General features: G+C 35.9%; 1 protein-coding gene across 2 annotated transcripts in view; it reads left to right on the top strand.

The window, feature by feature from the left end:
* Nucleotides 1-3,669: 3,669 nt before the first annotated feature.
* The window catches only part of LOC134794294 (chorion protein S38-like), a 46,450-nt gene continuing 33,354 nt past the window's right edge, over nucleotides 3,670-16,765 (top strand). The window contains exons 1-2 of one of the 2 annotated variants that reach the window (XM_063766054.1): nucleotides 3,670-3,827; nucleotides 12,774-12,835. In XM_063766054.1, coding sequence (XP_063622124.1) covers nucleotides 12,779-12,835 — 57 coding nt within the window. In that variant the 5' untranslated portion in view covers nucleotides 3,670-3,827; nucleotides 12,774-12,778. The remainder of the gene's footprint in view (nucleotides 3,828-12,773; nucleotides 12,836-16,765) is intronic. The other variant, XM_063766055.1, reaches the window with a different exon arrangement.

Below are 16,765 nucleotides of genomic sequence, written 5' to 3'. Positions count from 1 at the left end.
TGCTGGATCGATTTTTTTTTATTATGAGTATTACTATAGCTCCATTTTAAATTGGAATACATTATTTTTGTAGCAGCTCACCCCCTTTTCAATCCTTCTCTTCTCACCCCATTTTACGGTACTAAGCTGATCTGTTGCACTAGCCACGAGATTATCTGTTGCCCTACTACAAGACTGCATAATTACATAGTATCTGCCACCCTAATCATAAGCATAATCATAATCATTTATTTGCATATAAAAAGGGTTTTACATAAAGGTGTTATAGAGTTTCATGTCCAAGCCTGCCCTGCCCTGCCCTGCCCTGCCCTGCCCTGCTCTACCCTCTCTCCCTGCTCTGCCCTGCCCTGCCCTGCCCTGCCCTGCCTGCCTGTCTTCTCTGCCCTGGCTGCTACTCCTTCAAATAGAGATATTATCTACGGTTCGCGATCAAAAGTATATGTCACAGTGTAATTGTTCTACATAGAGACAATATATATTTTGTTAAGTTATTAGAGCATGGTTAATACTTTTGACACCTAGAATGATCCGCTACTTTGATAGGTAATAATGACGTTGACTGTACCACATTTAAACCTTTGGTCATCAAACTTACGTTATCATAATTTGTTGACCACCTAAAAGAGATTTTAAAAATATGAATTTATCCTCAAAATGTATGTAGGTATTTATGTATGTATGTATAAACTCTTTATTGTACAACACACAAATTTAAAGAGCTAAACGTAGACGTTGCAATATCATTCTTCTAACATTACGTTCTTCCTCACGTTATCCCGGCGGATAGCCTGGGGTCCGCTTGACAACTAATTCCAAGAATTGACGTAGGCACTAGTTTTTACGGAAGCGACTGCCATCTGACCTTCCAACCAAGAGGGGAAACTAGGCCTTATTGCGATTAGTCCGGTTTCCTCACGATGTTTTCCTTCACCGAAAAGCGACTGGTAAATATCAACTACGTTATAAGTTATAAACATCAAATCTCGATTAAGTTGCGGAAATCCCAGAACGGTACTTTATTTACGCAAACGAATTATAAAATATTCCACGCACACACAGGCGACATGGTTGAACGAATATAGATCGATCGAACACATTCAAATCCAGGTAAGATCACACTTATGCATGTTACCTATATTTATGAAGATTACCAAATTGAGCGTAGGTACCTATTAGGGTCACTTGCACCATTCACTAACCCGGGGTTAACCGGTTAAACCTGGAGTTACCATGGATACCAGTACTTTACAATTTGACACTGGGTTGACGGTTGAACCGGTTAACCCCGGGTTCGTAGGATCGTGCAAATGGCGCTTAGAGATATTGCGATATGTTTTTTGCATAAACAATCCTAATACAGTGAAACCTGGATAATTGCAATCTCAAGGGACCGGCAATTTTTTGTCAATTAACCAGGTTTTTCATTTAAGCAGGTCGTGCCAATTAACGAGGTTCAAAAAATCGTTGTTTCAATTATAGAGGTTTTCATTAATAGAGGTTGCGTTCTGACAAATTTCTTTTATGGAGGTGCAAATAACCGTTGAAAGTAGATTTACAAGCTTACGTTCTAGGTTTCTGGTCGATATATTATATGACACAATATGTCACTTTTACACTACTTTATTTTCTTATAATCGCGTGGGTTTTACCTTGAATTGTAGAAGAAAGTTTTATTGCAATGTATGTATGTATATGTATGTAAAAAGCATAATATGTTTTTAATTTAATCAAAACTATTTCACCTACTACAGGCTGTGATAGATACCCAATAAATAAAATAAATTCTGGTAATATTTAAAGTAATAAAATTATCATTGCTATAAAAATATTGTTTCTGATCGCTTCATTATTTCAATTACAGAGGTAATAAGTAAGACTCGTTTCAATAATAGAGGTAATAAGAAGAGCTAAAATAACGGATTTTTTTTGCACTATTTCAATTATAGAGGTCTTAGTTGCGATGTGGTCAATTATAGAGGCAAAATTAAGAAAAGCACTAAAATCTAAATTGCAATTATAGAGGTTCCAAAATTTCAATTATAGAGGCTTCTTGGTCTCAAGGGACCGGGACCGGACGTTTGGTTGCAATTATAGAGGTTTCCCATTTATCCAGGTGCCAATTTACCAGCTTTCACTGTAATATAATAATGCAACATCCTAAGTGGGTCAAAAACGTTGAGGAAATCGGGCGTCATTCCTGTGGACAGTAACGATTTGGATATATTTTACTAAGGCATTCAGCTTTTAGGAAATAGAAGGTATTAACTTGCCTGTACTGTAAGGGTCCACAGGACACAAACGCATAACTTTAACTCGACCAAAAAAGGTTTGACTGATAAATGTAATGCAATAAAAAGAGCCTTAAATAGAAAAAATTATGAAATATAAATCACATAAACTTAATGCTACCTATATACAGAGTAATTACTTAAATGTGGTTGCTTAGCATAGTTATATAATTTCAATGTAATATGCAAAATGAGTACATAGCCGGCTCATAGAGTGGAAGCCGGAGACACAATCACAAACCAATCTTATCTCAATAAGTGCGTCATACGCCGAATGAGACGCAAGTCCACGACCCACGCGTCATTTAATTTTAATTATGCGGCTGTTTGTCTGAAAAACCAGTTTAAAGCCATAACAGCGGGATTTTCCTTCCAATCAAACGATTTGCTGTATATACCGACCTCGTATTTGGGTATATTTAAAAAAATTATGACGCCATACAGTAAGTAGGTAGTCAAATTACAATATCAATTTAATTACAATAAATTACAAATTTCCTTTGTAACTATTTTTAGTTTTATTTAACCCTCTCAAAGACATCACTACCTACAATAACTTCAATGGCTTGTATTTTACACGTGGTAGTAGTTTTGTGCCTGTGAAAGCAGTCAGGTAAATCAGATTTTGCGTTTCTAATTTACTTACATGTAAAGGTGATATTCGGTTGGCAAATGCAGTTGCTTAACTGTGGCGACATTACTGATGCGGCGTGGACGCGGCCGCTGTAGCTGTCAATTTCCTTAATAAAATGAGTGACGTTCGCCGCGTCCCTTCGGCCGCCTACGCAACCGGAGCTTTGTAACCAGAGGGCCTACCGCAAACCACGTTCGATATGTTGCTTCCCTGTCACACTTACGTTCGAATTAACAAGTGCGACAGAAATTGCGATGGAAAACTTTTTCGGTCTTGTACGAAACTGGTTGCGATCAAAAACTATTTTCTTTTTATACGTAACCAGTTACGATCAAAAAATTCTTTGGTTTAGTACGAAACCTCTCGACTGTTCATAAAACCAGCAACGACTTTCTTATCATACGACTAGTAATGTACACGTTATACTGGTACTGGTACTAGGCGTCATTTTTCCTGTTCCATTATTGCTGCAAATGTCAAAATTCCGGGCAGCACATTGATTACAATACTGCACTAGGAATGCTGGTGCAGTCTGTACCCGATCGTCACCTTTATATAGAGACCCCAAGTTCAATATAATTTCTTTGTAAGTATTACGAGTATTACCCAAAAACAAAATCGAAAAATTGTCGCAAGCTTTCCTCTTATAAGTGGGACGCATTACACGTTTTCATAGAATTTTGGTATACTAGTGCAAAAGCAACCGGTCCTCGTTCTGATGTCTGATGAACAAAGCCGGACCCAGAGTGAACGGCACTGGCTACTCGCACGCATTCAAAAGTAGTTTTATCCGCAAAGCCTCCCTTGATGCACGCGAAGTACGAACTGCCGACACTATTGTTTTCGAATAACATTTTTTTGTGTGAATTGTGTTCATGTTAAGTGGATAGTGTTTGATTTAAAAGGTGAGAAAGTTAATTCATTCTACTTACCTTTTATTTTAATAGTTTAAACATTTGTAAGGCTTTTCGATATACATATTTAACAAATATAAATAATTTACCACAATTCAATAAAAAAAAAGTTAGATATTTATAACCTGCGGCGCAAATATATATACCGGGTGTGGCCTGTAATATGAGCAAAAAAAGCTGTAGGCTGTACTCCTCATACTGACCAACATTTGCTCAGCGACTTTTAAAAATAACTTGTGGTTTGATTTTTAATACAGTCGCCATCAGATATATCGGAGCGGCCAAGGTGTTCACAATATCTGAACACGCGCTCTAACGCCCTGACAATAGAGGCGTGTTCCGATATTTGTGAGCACCTTGGCCGCTCCGATATATCTGATGGCGACTGTACACTTCAAAGTTTATTCTAAGACGCAATGTATTGCGAATTTTGTTATGTTTAAGGCGTGACAAGCAACGTCAATCACAATGATATGGCGTGGCGATGGCGTCCATTGAAGATAATATTTATTCTGTATGAAAAATAGGGAGTCTAAATACTTCGTAATTTTAAAAAGTTGTTGAACAAAAGTGTCACAGTTTGAGGAGTACAATCTATGTTTTAATTATTTGCTCGTGTTACAGGCCACACCTGGTATACCTACATCCGTTTGTATATGCCATTTGAATAAATAATAAATATATATAAGTACCTATGTACCTACCAATATAACCTACCTCAGGAAACCCGCTTTATACCTATTTATTATTTAATTTCACTAAGAATTTAGTTACTTGATCAAAGTTCATAAAGTTTATCAGTAATTCTCAGTCGGAAGCTTCCAAAAATGAGGAGCTTATGAAATCATCCAAGTTTTATTTGTGAATTGAAGGGAATGCAGTCGGATTTACATTTTTTATAATATATTAGAAACTTATAAAGGAGTTAGCAAAACGCCTTGTAGAGGCTTCGAGTGACCAGAGGGCTGGCCTATATTTCACTCGGCGGATAAGCATCGGTATCCAGAGGTGCGATGCGGCCAGCAACTTTCTGGGCCACTACTGAGCTATCATTATCATCATCATTTAGGGCAATTTTTATTTATTTTTAAGTTTGTAGAAACTTTACAAAAAAAATATTTTATTTAAAAAACCTTACTAGGTATCTGAAAAAAATGAATTTAATTATTTCGAAACTTACTAATATTCAACTTAATAAGATATTAATCTTTCTTGCAAGTTACGTTACGATTTGATCGTTTTTAGGGTTCCGTACCCAAAGGGTAAAACCGGGACCCTATTACTAAGACTTCACTGTCCGTATTTCTGTCTGTCCGTCTTTCTGTCACCTGGCTGTATCTCATGAACCGTGATAGCTAGACAGTTGAAATTTTCACAGATGATGTATTTCTGTTGCCGCTATAACAACAAATACTAAAAAGTACGGAACCCTCGGTGGGCGAGTCCGACTCGCACCTGTGCGGTTTTTTTATTGTACCTACGCGTACAGTAAAGGTTACCTACTTTAGATTGCGATTGCATTATCGTTACCGTAACGTCGCTTTACTTGCTGTGTTGCAGCAGTAACGCTGGTCTTCTTCTTCCTCGCGTTATTGCACATTTTGCTACGGCTCATGGGAGCCTGGGGTCCGCTTGACAACTAATCTCAAGAATTGACTTAGGCACTAGTTTTTACGAAAGCGACTGCCATCTGACCTTCCAACCCAGCAGTAACGCTGGTGCATTATGAATTATGAATAACTCATAGGTACTTATTGCGTTAAGGTTACATTTGGGTTGGCATGTACGAGTACTTCGGTAATTACGAGTATTTAAATAATAGGTATAATAGCGGTCTAGCATAATTATATTTGCAATGCCACCCCATATAAAATGTTGATACTTCGCTGTTCCTCGACAATAGCTAGCGAAGCCATATTAATATTCAAAGCAATCCTGCACTGTCGCTGGATCTGATTAGCTTTGCGGGTGAATACGGGAGTAGAGATTCCTGTAGGTAAATACCTATAGTCCATACCCATCTATTTACTTACATTGTATCCAAGATACGATGCGTATGTGAGTAAACTTATGAATATTGAACAGCCACTAAATAAAACAAAATTAAACCGAATAAGTTAAATATAATTTATAAAACTTTGTAACATCAAACTGTAACGTAAGTATTGTACACTTTCTGACTTTAATACATTTTGAGGGATCGAAGTTTCGTGGGGAAATAGATTGCAAAGAATCTCACGCAAATACAAATCCAAAACATAATCCAATTTTCGGTGCCATGTAGCCATATTATGTATTCATAGCATATTGGCATACATGGTACGTGGCATAATTACAAGCCAGTTTTGTCAGTTAGATTGGATTTTTTTTTCCCCATAACTAAAGCTTTATTGAATAAATGAGAAGTGTCAACAATGTTAAAATAATACTTACACAAAACCTTAAACTAACAACTAAAACTAAATACTAAATATAAAATATCTTTCCCAAGCTACCCGCTTCTGGAATGGACCCTGGATTTTCACATTTCGGAATATGCTTATTATTTTTCGTTTCACTCTTGACACTGGTCGTGCCTATCATTTCAGCTGTTGTTGACGAGCTTCACAACACGCCGCGCCGCCGTTCTTTGGCAAGGTTGCCTTCCGTGGGCATTCGTTGAAAGAGCCATCTACTGTAGCTAAAACTTGATCCATCCATCTCCATCTTTAAAGCGGTTTCCTTAATGGCCTGCTACCATCCACTTTTCACAGTTCAGTCTATAAGTTGGTCTTTTTTAAGCACAAAATAATCAATTACTTACAGAATAGAACAGTAGAGAATTATAAGATACTTTTATAGTTGTAGGTAATAATTAAAATAAGTTGAAGATTTACTTTGGGTTAGAAGGTTAAGTAGATACCCGGTTATCAAGACATTACCCGATAAATACAAATAAAGAGCCAATAATAATAAATACGATTCGAACAACAGGTGGTCCAACAAATTAAAGCTTCGATTTACAATTTTATGAGGGAATTTCCCTTTTGGGTAAAATTATAAATAGCAATGTGTACTTACTTTGCTGATCCCTTCCGATTTAAATTGCCCAATTTAAACCGCAAATAATGCTCGTGGCGTATTCCTTTTCACCCACGCCACTCGCCTTTTTTTACCCTTGTTATACAACGGTTGCATAAAATACTATTTGATGAAAATACAAACAAAAAATAAAAACTAAGCTTAAAAAAAGGAACCTCGACACGAAAAGTAGAAGAAGCTTAAAAATAAACTATAAATAGAAAATGTGCCCCAAATCGCCGTCTATTGGCAGCGTGCCCAGAAGGCTGGCAGCATTGCCACGTTGTACGAGTATGGCACATTTGATGCGTTTTTTTTGCTTCTATGTAAATTCCATGTTGACGTGTAAAAGTGCCCTTGTGGCCTATCTGCTGAATAAAATGTTGATGTTTGATATTTGATGCTTATTGTAACAATCCAGGGATTGAACCCAGAATTACTGCCGGTTTAAAATCGGCCGCTTGGACCAATGCCTACTACAGCTTAAACTTAATTCATGCTTGATGGTAGAAGTTTAATACACTTTTGTGACGTAGGTAAAGGCCTCGTTAGACCGGTTTTATAACTTCTGGGTTTGCTATTAATACCAGAGCGGTTTTATGCAAAAACAGCCTTCAAACAGGAAAAAAAGTCGTTCAAGTTAAAGTCGCAGCGTACCGAGGGTTATTTACTTATTTCCATCCAACACAGATCAAAGTTATTTATTATATGAAATTAAAACAATAACGTTTTGACATTTTTCCATGACTCCTTGATAATTGTACTTTTTTGCACTATAAAGGCCTGCGCAAACCGGCGGAGCGCAGCGCAGATCACTTTAAAATTATCAATGTATTTTCTTCCCTATTTCAATTACCTTCAGGTATAAATTTAAATGCTTTGAGACCGACCTCGGAGCATCACGGAGGATTGTTACTCCGCGGCATCGAGGAGCACGTTAGAGGATACCGCGGCGGTAGGCGCCGGCATGCCGCGGCATCCCCCGGCATGCGCCGAGGCCTCCAGGTAGCCGGAGTAGCGCCGGGACGACGGGGGAGAACTCGTGCACACTAGTCACTAATCCCTTGTGATAGACTACACGCGGCGGCATGCCGCGGCATCCCCCGGCCTGCGCCGAAGTGCTCCTTGGTGCGCCGGCCGCCAGCGCTTGGGTTGGCGGGCGCTCGCGGTATTGCGGGGGATTTTACCTCGCCGGTGTGCGCTGCGCGGCGTAAATCCTGCTCGGTGATCTGCGCTGCGCTCCGCCGGTTTGCACTGGCCTTAAAGCATATTATAATGAGCATACTGATTCTCAAACCGAGGTTGACTTATATTATAATAAATTTAATGAACAAATAGAATTGATAATAACAGTATTTCTGTAATATTATGGAACCCCGTCATAATTCTTTTTTTTTATTTGTATTAAAAAGTAGTACCATCGATAAAGTTTCATGTACATTGATACAAGTCAACTGCCTATTGAATACGATTACTAAGATACAGCCCTTTTCAAGATAGGACAGACGGACGATGTAAAGTTAAATACGAAGTAATAGGGCCCTGTGGGCTTACCATCAGTTTGACATTGACATATTCGCTAGCATGTGCGTAACTTACTTTGTATGCATCTCGCTCCTACTCGCATATTAGTGTGAGCAAGATGTGTAAAAAGTAAGTTACGCAACGTTAGCAAATATGTCAGTTTGACATTCGTGGTATAGGTACTGTTTCCTTCCTTCATTTACAGAACCCTAAAAACGTGCCTGTATTGAAAGTTGCTCTAAAATAAGCAAAACAAACAAGTTTGCACAGTAAAATCAGCTCATGAATATATTATTAGTGATAATTAGAATACATAAGCCTAGAGATTTGGGGGAATCAATTCGTGCGTTGGTAGGTAAACAAACTATTTCAATGTATATTATAGTATAATAAAATGGCTTATTATTAACCGGGCAACTAAAATATTAAACAGGACCTTTCACTGGGCATATAATAATATAATTTGGCCGTGCATTAATATTTTAGCACCAATAAATTTATATTAGCCTCAAATTTAAGCATCATATTATTAAAAAACTGGCAGCAAAATCAAGTCACCCAAAAAAATTATAGGGAACTTGAATTGATAGGTTGGCGTCTAAAATAATAAGTTGGCAACTGATATTGTAAAGCGATCATAAAATTTGGTTGTTTATATATTTTGTGCATGAACAGAATACCTAAGATACCTCTAAACATATGTTTTAAATACTCCATTTTTAAATAATTTAAATTTAAACATATGCATACCTAGTACTTTAAATTGACAAATTTCCTAATCCACAAAACACCACAAATTTATTTACGTATAATACCCTACTATTCTTATAGTTGAAATTCCTAATCATGAAACACCTAATGACCATTATACCATTAGGTCTTTAAATTCTGAATTACTAATTTCAATAGTTACCACGTTCCGCCAGAGTCAAGAGATAGGTGCGACGACGAGCGAAGCGAGGAGGAGCGTGTTAGGTTGACCGTGTAATGACAAAACAAAATATTTTAAAAGAACTTCATTTTTAAATTAATAGATAGCCGTTTTCTTTTTAAAATGTGCTTCATAAATAGTCTCAAATATAATAATTCAGTTGCCAAATAAATATTTGGTACCTGCCTAAAAATAATCAAAAGCTGTAACGGCATTAAAAAACAACTCATATTGATATATTTTAAGGTTCCATTTTAGTTGCCAAACTATTAATTTTAGTACCCATTTCTATTGTTTTAAACTACCAAAATTCGATTAATTAGTTGACCGGTTAAATACGTGCCTAATAAAATTGTGCTAAGGCGTCTACGGCACCTTGCCGAGGGGTGATTTTTTATTGTAGTTTAGGTTTAGGGATGTTTTATTTTTATTAATTTGGAATAGTTACTTAATAAAAAACACGTGCATAGACACGAACATAAATAAATAACAAATGCCCGATAAAAAACTATTGTATATTACACTTATGTTAAATAAGGTGTAAGGTAACGAAAGCGGGTTAATTTTGAAAATATAGCTAATATGTATCGGCTAAACCAGAAACAATTCAAACTTTGGCAATACTTACGCTACTACAACGCTTACTAAGGCATCTTTTTTACTGTTGCTACAGTAGAAAATAGAAAGTGCTTCTAATTTAATATTATTTATGTATTTGCAATTTTCATAATTAACCCGTCTTCGAAGTTACCCCAATACACCTCACTTAGAAAAAGCCTCATTGACAATCATCACTTTACAAATGACAATTATAATTTGTCAATGAAATGAATGTTATTAGGTGAGTGAATTGCAAAAAAATTGTACATAGTTAAGCACCTGTAATTAGTCTAAAGTTAATTGATTCCATTGTGTTACCACAGTTAAGCCATTTCTATTTAAGTAAGATGCATGAAAGTGTGTTAGCGTATGATAGAGACTTATATGTGTACGAATTAAGTACAATAAATACAATACAATACAATTTAGACGACCGGTCCGGTCTAGTGGATAGTGACCCTGTCTGCTAAGCCGATGGTCCTGGGTTCGAATCCCAGTAAGGGCATTTATTTGTGTGATGAACACTAATATTTGTTCCTGAGTCATGGTTGTTTTCTATGTATATAAGTATGTATTTATCTATACAAGTATGTATATCGTCGCCTAGTACCCATAGTACAAGCTTTGCTTAGTTTGGGGCTAGGTTTGATCTGTGTAAGATGTCCCCTAATATTTATTTATTTATTTATTTATTTATTTACATGCTTAATTTTCGTAACACAAATAAATCAATTAAGTTAAGACTAATCACAGCTTCTTAACTGCGCTTAATTACGTACATTTTTTTTGCAATTCAGTCAGGTACAACATTATTCTAATTAATTAACTAAAAAAAGAACAAACTCACTAATTAAAGACATAATCTGTAGCCACGACTACGATGTGAAGACGATCTTTTATAATTGGCTCGAAAATATTAATCTGCATGAATAAGCAATATTGGCACTAACACGTACCGAGGGTACCTTGGTCGATCAACTTTTTCTTTTTACTCATTGCCGTTGTTACGTTCCCCTGGGCAACTCTTAAAATACTGATTTAATGGCACATAATTATATACCCATACATTTACCAAAAATGCATTTTTGTGGCAGTTATAAGCTGCAGCTATTGCCATATCTACTAGCTATATATGTCGCTGGATATCAATGGCTAGTCTGTACCTAATTTAAATATTGTTTAGGTACCAGCCTCAGGGCCGTGAATTATTAATGTTTATTTTTTAATAAATAAATACTTATATGTATATCTCTATAATACTTAGAGAAATCAGAGTAGGTACCTACATCATTTTAATATTTGCCTATCAAAATATTTTTTTTATGGTCACATATTCTTTCATTTGCTTTTATTAAAGGAATAAATATACATTTTTGATAATAAAAACGAACTTATCTATAAAACAAAACTAAATTAAAACTAAAAACTAAATTAAAACTAAAAACTAAATTAAACTAAAATATATCTAGAAAATGGGGTCTATCAAAATATTAAATTTATTCAACATTATATTATATTATTTGTGACATTTCATGAATAAATGAACCTTTGGGGGATCGGTGGTTAAGCTATTATTAAAGAAGCTTCAATATAATTTATCACCTTTTTTTTGTATTTGTATATTTATCCGTTATAGGAACTTGTATGTACAACAAAATAAAATAAAATACATGTATTCCTAGCGATTGTTACAATTCTAAAAATAATTGTGAAGAATACTGCGGTCTTCGGTTCCTTTTAGGGTTCCGCACCGTAGGGTTCCGTAGGTAAAAAGGAAGCCATATGATGCGAACACACCATGGTTAGTTTGTAATTAAAACTAGGACTAACGGTCAGTGAGCTTAGCCGCGGACGGACAGACGGACATATAGACCGACAGACGGACAGGGCGAAACTATAAGAGTTCCCAGTTGACTACGGAATTCTAAAAACCATAAGCATAGAGAAGTGACCGGGCTCACTTGTAAGTTTATTGCACAGATAAAATGATGCAAGAGACATCAAGACGAGTGAAAGTGATGGTGACGTCACATTACGAAGTTGATGTAATCAAGAATAACTAAATACAGTAAATACTGTGTCATAACGGAGATGAATAATCGAAACGTCGAAATAAAATAAATAAATAAGTTTGATAGCCAAAAATGAATCTAGCGGTTTTTTAATAACCTATAATTGTAGGTAACTATTATTATTCTTATAGTTTCAACCTTTTTTGTTACATAGATCCTATTCTTTTGTAAATCAATTAAAATGTAACCTTTTTCGGGCCATAGAAAGCCAAATCTAATCTTATCGACATCTCACTCATTAAAATCCGCTCTATTGTTTTGACGCTACTGTTTTGCACGGATTAAGAATACGAACATACGCATAGATACCTACACATTATTTTAAAATATTTTGTACATTATATATATCCTTCCATTTTATTTTTGGCTTTACCGTAGTAGCATACGTAAAAAAGATTTTAGTATATTATGTAAATAATACCTACGAAATTAAATATGAACGACAACTACTTAAAACAAATGAACCATTAATTTTTCTTAAAAATTGTTGTTGTATCATTACGTTCATATTCAATGTCGTAGGTATTGCATCTAAACTTTTTTTACGTATGCTACTACGGTTTTGTAACTTGTCAATCTAGTATTTTGTAGGTTTTATCTAAGCAATTAAAATTAAGCTTTACGATGATTGAAAAAACTATACGTACGTAAATAATAATTCAGTTAACTAAATTTAATATCATTTTGTACGTATTTTTATATTTTATAAAAACTATTTTGATTTTCTAAAATGAGTTTGTTCTGTTACAGGAAAGATGGGGTTCTCAAGCACAACAATTGTATTGCTATGTATAGCAACACAAGTATTTACGGTAAGTAATTCATAACTTATACCTAAGTAAGCTGCTTAGGCGGTTATCAGACTGGATGCGATTCCCACATAGCTCCGATGTGCGAGCGGGATGTCGCTATATCATACGAGCATAGCCTTGTCTGGCTAAAACATCGGAGCGACGACGTGAAAATCGCACCCAGTGTGATAACCGCCTTAAATGTGACTTCGGTTGGGGAAACCGGAGTTAATATGTTATTTTTTTATCTGTAAGATAAGGTGCTCAATTTTAGCTTAAATTAACCAAGCCGGTGAAAATCGCATCCTATACGATGCTATTTTGATGCTGCCTATAGGATCCATATAGGATGCCTCAATTGTAAGTATACAATTTTTTTAAATTCTTGATAGGTCCACAAGCTACATAATTAAAAAACGACAGGTTGCACTCCGGGAGTGCCGGCAGAAGTGAAAACTCAATGACATTGTAACTCAAAATATTAATAACAGCGTCATCTAGTGCAAAATGTCTACAGCACTATGTATGATTGAGGTTAGCGCCATCTAGCGTTATTTCGTCGCATTACTTGAAACCCCTAAGCACATCACTGTGAGTACTAGAGTTATATTAGTACCAGTTTGAGGGAAACTCACTAGATGGCATATAATCAAAAAAGAAATACTCAATGACTTTGTAACAGTGTCCGTCGCACGTGACGTCACGTCTTACGTCTTACGCTCTCGCCAGTTTAACATTTTTTCCCCATCACAAAAAGTGCTCAGCGCCGCTAAAGAAGTTTCACTTCAAAATATTCGCTCTTTAAGCTGGTAGGTACTGGTGCTCGACGCGGTCCCAGTACATGTCATCTTGAAACTTAAGTCATTGTCAATAGAGGTGATAGCAAGGTGCCATCTATTGGGCATTAGCATGTCGAGCACTAGTACGTTTACCTTATAGCCCCCGTCTTGTAAAAAATAGTCGGAGATTGAGATGGTTTCAGATATTTATAAATATTTCTTGCTAGGTACGTCTCCTAAGTTTGACGTAGTTCAGCGAAGATTGATACAAAACTGGCGGTGCACGTTCAAAATAGGAAGCCAATGGGAATTATTGTTGGAAGACCGGCCGAATATTAGCACAAAATATCGGGTTGACTCTCGAATATGCTAAATGATGTATTGAGATTAAATTTGAATATGTGTTTGCACTGCACATGCTCTGCTGTGGATTTAGATACTGGTATCGTCTATAAGTAAGACTGATTGAATAAACATAGATTAAGTAGCACGTGTTGCATTTGATTATAAAATAAATAATAATATATATATAAATTAATTAATTAATACTTGACAATCTTACACGGATCGACCTAGCACCAAACTAAGCAAACGGTGTACTATCCACAGTACACTGGGTACTCGGCGACGATAATGTTTATATGATACAGAGAAAACATCCGTAATTCAGGAGCGAATATTTGTGATAAACACATAAATACAGTGTGTGTCTGACCATGGCGCTTTAAAGCCAGGGCTCGATTCTACTCGCTAAACTGAGCTAGCTACTTTTATTATGGCACCAACCCCGAAATCCCGAATTTTTTTTTTACTTTTTCATACATTTTGGCTGATCAGATGTCGACGTTTTCTATGGAAAAGCCAAAAAATTTTCCCCGATTTTAGGGTTGGTCCCATAGTAAAAGTACCTCAGTTTAGCGAGTAAAGTCAAGCCCTGGATTTAAAGCCCCATGGTCAAACACACCAGACACTTATAGCCGCGGTGACTACCACAATATACGTTCTCGTTTATCGGAGACAGATTGGGAAGTTGAGCTTAGAACTGGCGATATTGAGGCAGCGGTTGACTTTTTCTATTCTACTCTTTACAAGTTGAGAAGTCAATTCATTCCTACCAGAAAAAGCAAAAATACTAATTATCCGCCATGGTACACTCCAGCGTTAATTAAACTCGTAAAGGAAAAATCTAAATTTCATAAAAAATATAAAAATTATAATAATAAGCGTGATGAGTTAACATTTAAATTGCTTCATCTAAGGTTGGTTAAAACAGAAGAACTTTGCTATAAAAATTATATAAATTACGTGGCTATAACGAAAAACCCTAAATTATTTTGGACGTTCATGAAATACAAAAGAAGACATGGCGCACTACCTGCCACGATGACCTACCAGGATCAATCAAGTAGTGACGGGGCGGGAATAAGTGAGCTATTTAACTCGTTCTTTGCCTCTACATTTCTGAAACCCTCACAGAGCTGTTCCAGCATGCCATGTAATGTCCCAGATAGTTGTTTACCCACTCCCTGTGACATTTCTTCTATTGAAGTAGATAGCAACCAAGTTTATAAATTACTAAAGTCACTTGACCCTAACAAATCGGCAGGACCTGACACAATCCCGGCTACATTCCTTATTAACTGTGCGTGTGAACTTTCAACCCCAGTATCAATCATCTTCGGTCGTTCCCTTTCTGACGGGGCAATTCCAGTTATATGGAAATCGGCATATGTTACACCAATTCACAAATCAAGAAATAATATAGAAAACCCGTTTCCAAATTATGTATCTTGGCTAAAGTTTTCGAGCGTATTGTTTATAATCAAGTTTATGTCAATATCAAGTCTAAAATCATTCCTCAGCAACACGGCTTTGTCGGTGGAAAATCCACCGTCACGAATTTAGTGTCTTTTAACGATTTTGTTTCATACAATATGGGGAAAGGTAACCAAATTGATGTGATATATACCGATTATAGCAAATGTTTTGATCGAATAGATCATAAGATATTATTATTCAAATTACAGACTCTGGGTATCCGTGGTGATCTTTTCAGGTGGTTCTCGGCCTACGTATTAAATAGAACTCAGGCTGTTGTTCTTAATGGCTTCAAGTCGTCCTGGATAAGGGTACCCTCCGGAGTTCCCCAGGGATCATTGTTAGGGCCACTTTTATTTGTGATCTTTATCAACGATATTGGTTCAATTTTTATCAATAGCATGTTTCTGCTTTATGCGGTCGATATGAAAATCTTCAAAATAGTTAATAGTGAATTTGAGGCAAAATTATTGCAAGACGATATAGATAGACTGGATTTGTATTGTAAAAACAACAATTTAGATTTACGTGTTTCAAAATGCTTTAGTATGAGTTTTACTAGGAAAAGAAATGTTTATAAAAGTGTGTACAAAATTAAATCACAAAACCTTATAACTAAAAAGTCCTGCCGGGATCTAGGTGTCATTTATGATGATAAACTTACTTTTAATGAGCATGTAGAAAGTATTACTGACAAAGCTTATAAAGCTCTTGGCTTTCTGATTCGTTCTGCTGGTGACTTTAAAAAAATGAAAACAATTAAAATCATATACTGTGCCTATGTAAGATCTCAACTCAAATATGCTTCTCAAATATGGAACCCGTTCTATAACGTGTATGCAGAAAATATTGAAAAAATTCAGAAGAAGTTTGTTAGATTCCTCTCCTTTAAATTTAAGCTATCTATGGACAACTATTCTATGACATGCAAAAAATTCCATCTTGTCCCTTTATTTAAGAGACGATTGGCAAATGACGTAAGTTTATTAATGAAAATTGCCCAAGGTATAGTCGATTCCCCGGATCTTGTGAGCAAAGTACAATTTTATATACCTGTCTCGCAACTGCGCAGAAGACCCTTGCTTCGCATCCCTCTTTCTCGCAATAACATTCGTAAAAAATGTTTCTTCCCTCGTACAATTAGGTTATTTAATGAACTTAATGATATGCCCGATGTAGATTTGTTTCACAGCAAGATTAATAATGTTAAAAATATTATTTTCAATAGATAGTTAACGTTACCTGACTTAAGTTTGCGTTCATAGTTTATCAGGAATATTCCTATATAGTGTAATATTCTGCTAATTTGAGACCTTTATATTTATGTTATTTAGCATTATATATGTGGAAGCTT

Source organism: Cydia splendana, chromosome 10 (genome assembly GCF_910591565.1).
Source record: "Cydia splendana chromosome 10, ilCydSple1.2, whole genome shotgun sequence".
Taxonomy (NCBI): domain Eukaryota; kingdom Metazoa; phylum Arthropoda; class Insecta; order Lepidoptera; family Tortricidae; genus Cydia; species Cydia splendana.
The sequence above is the reverse complement of the archived record's forward strand: the minus strand, read 5'-3'. Positions and strand labels throughout refer to the sequence as shown.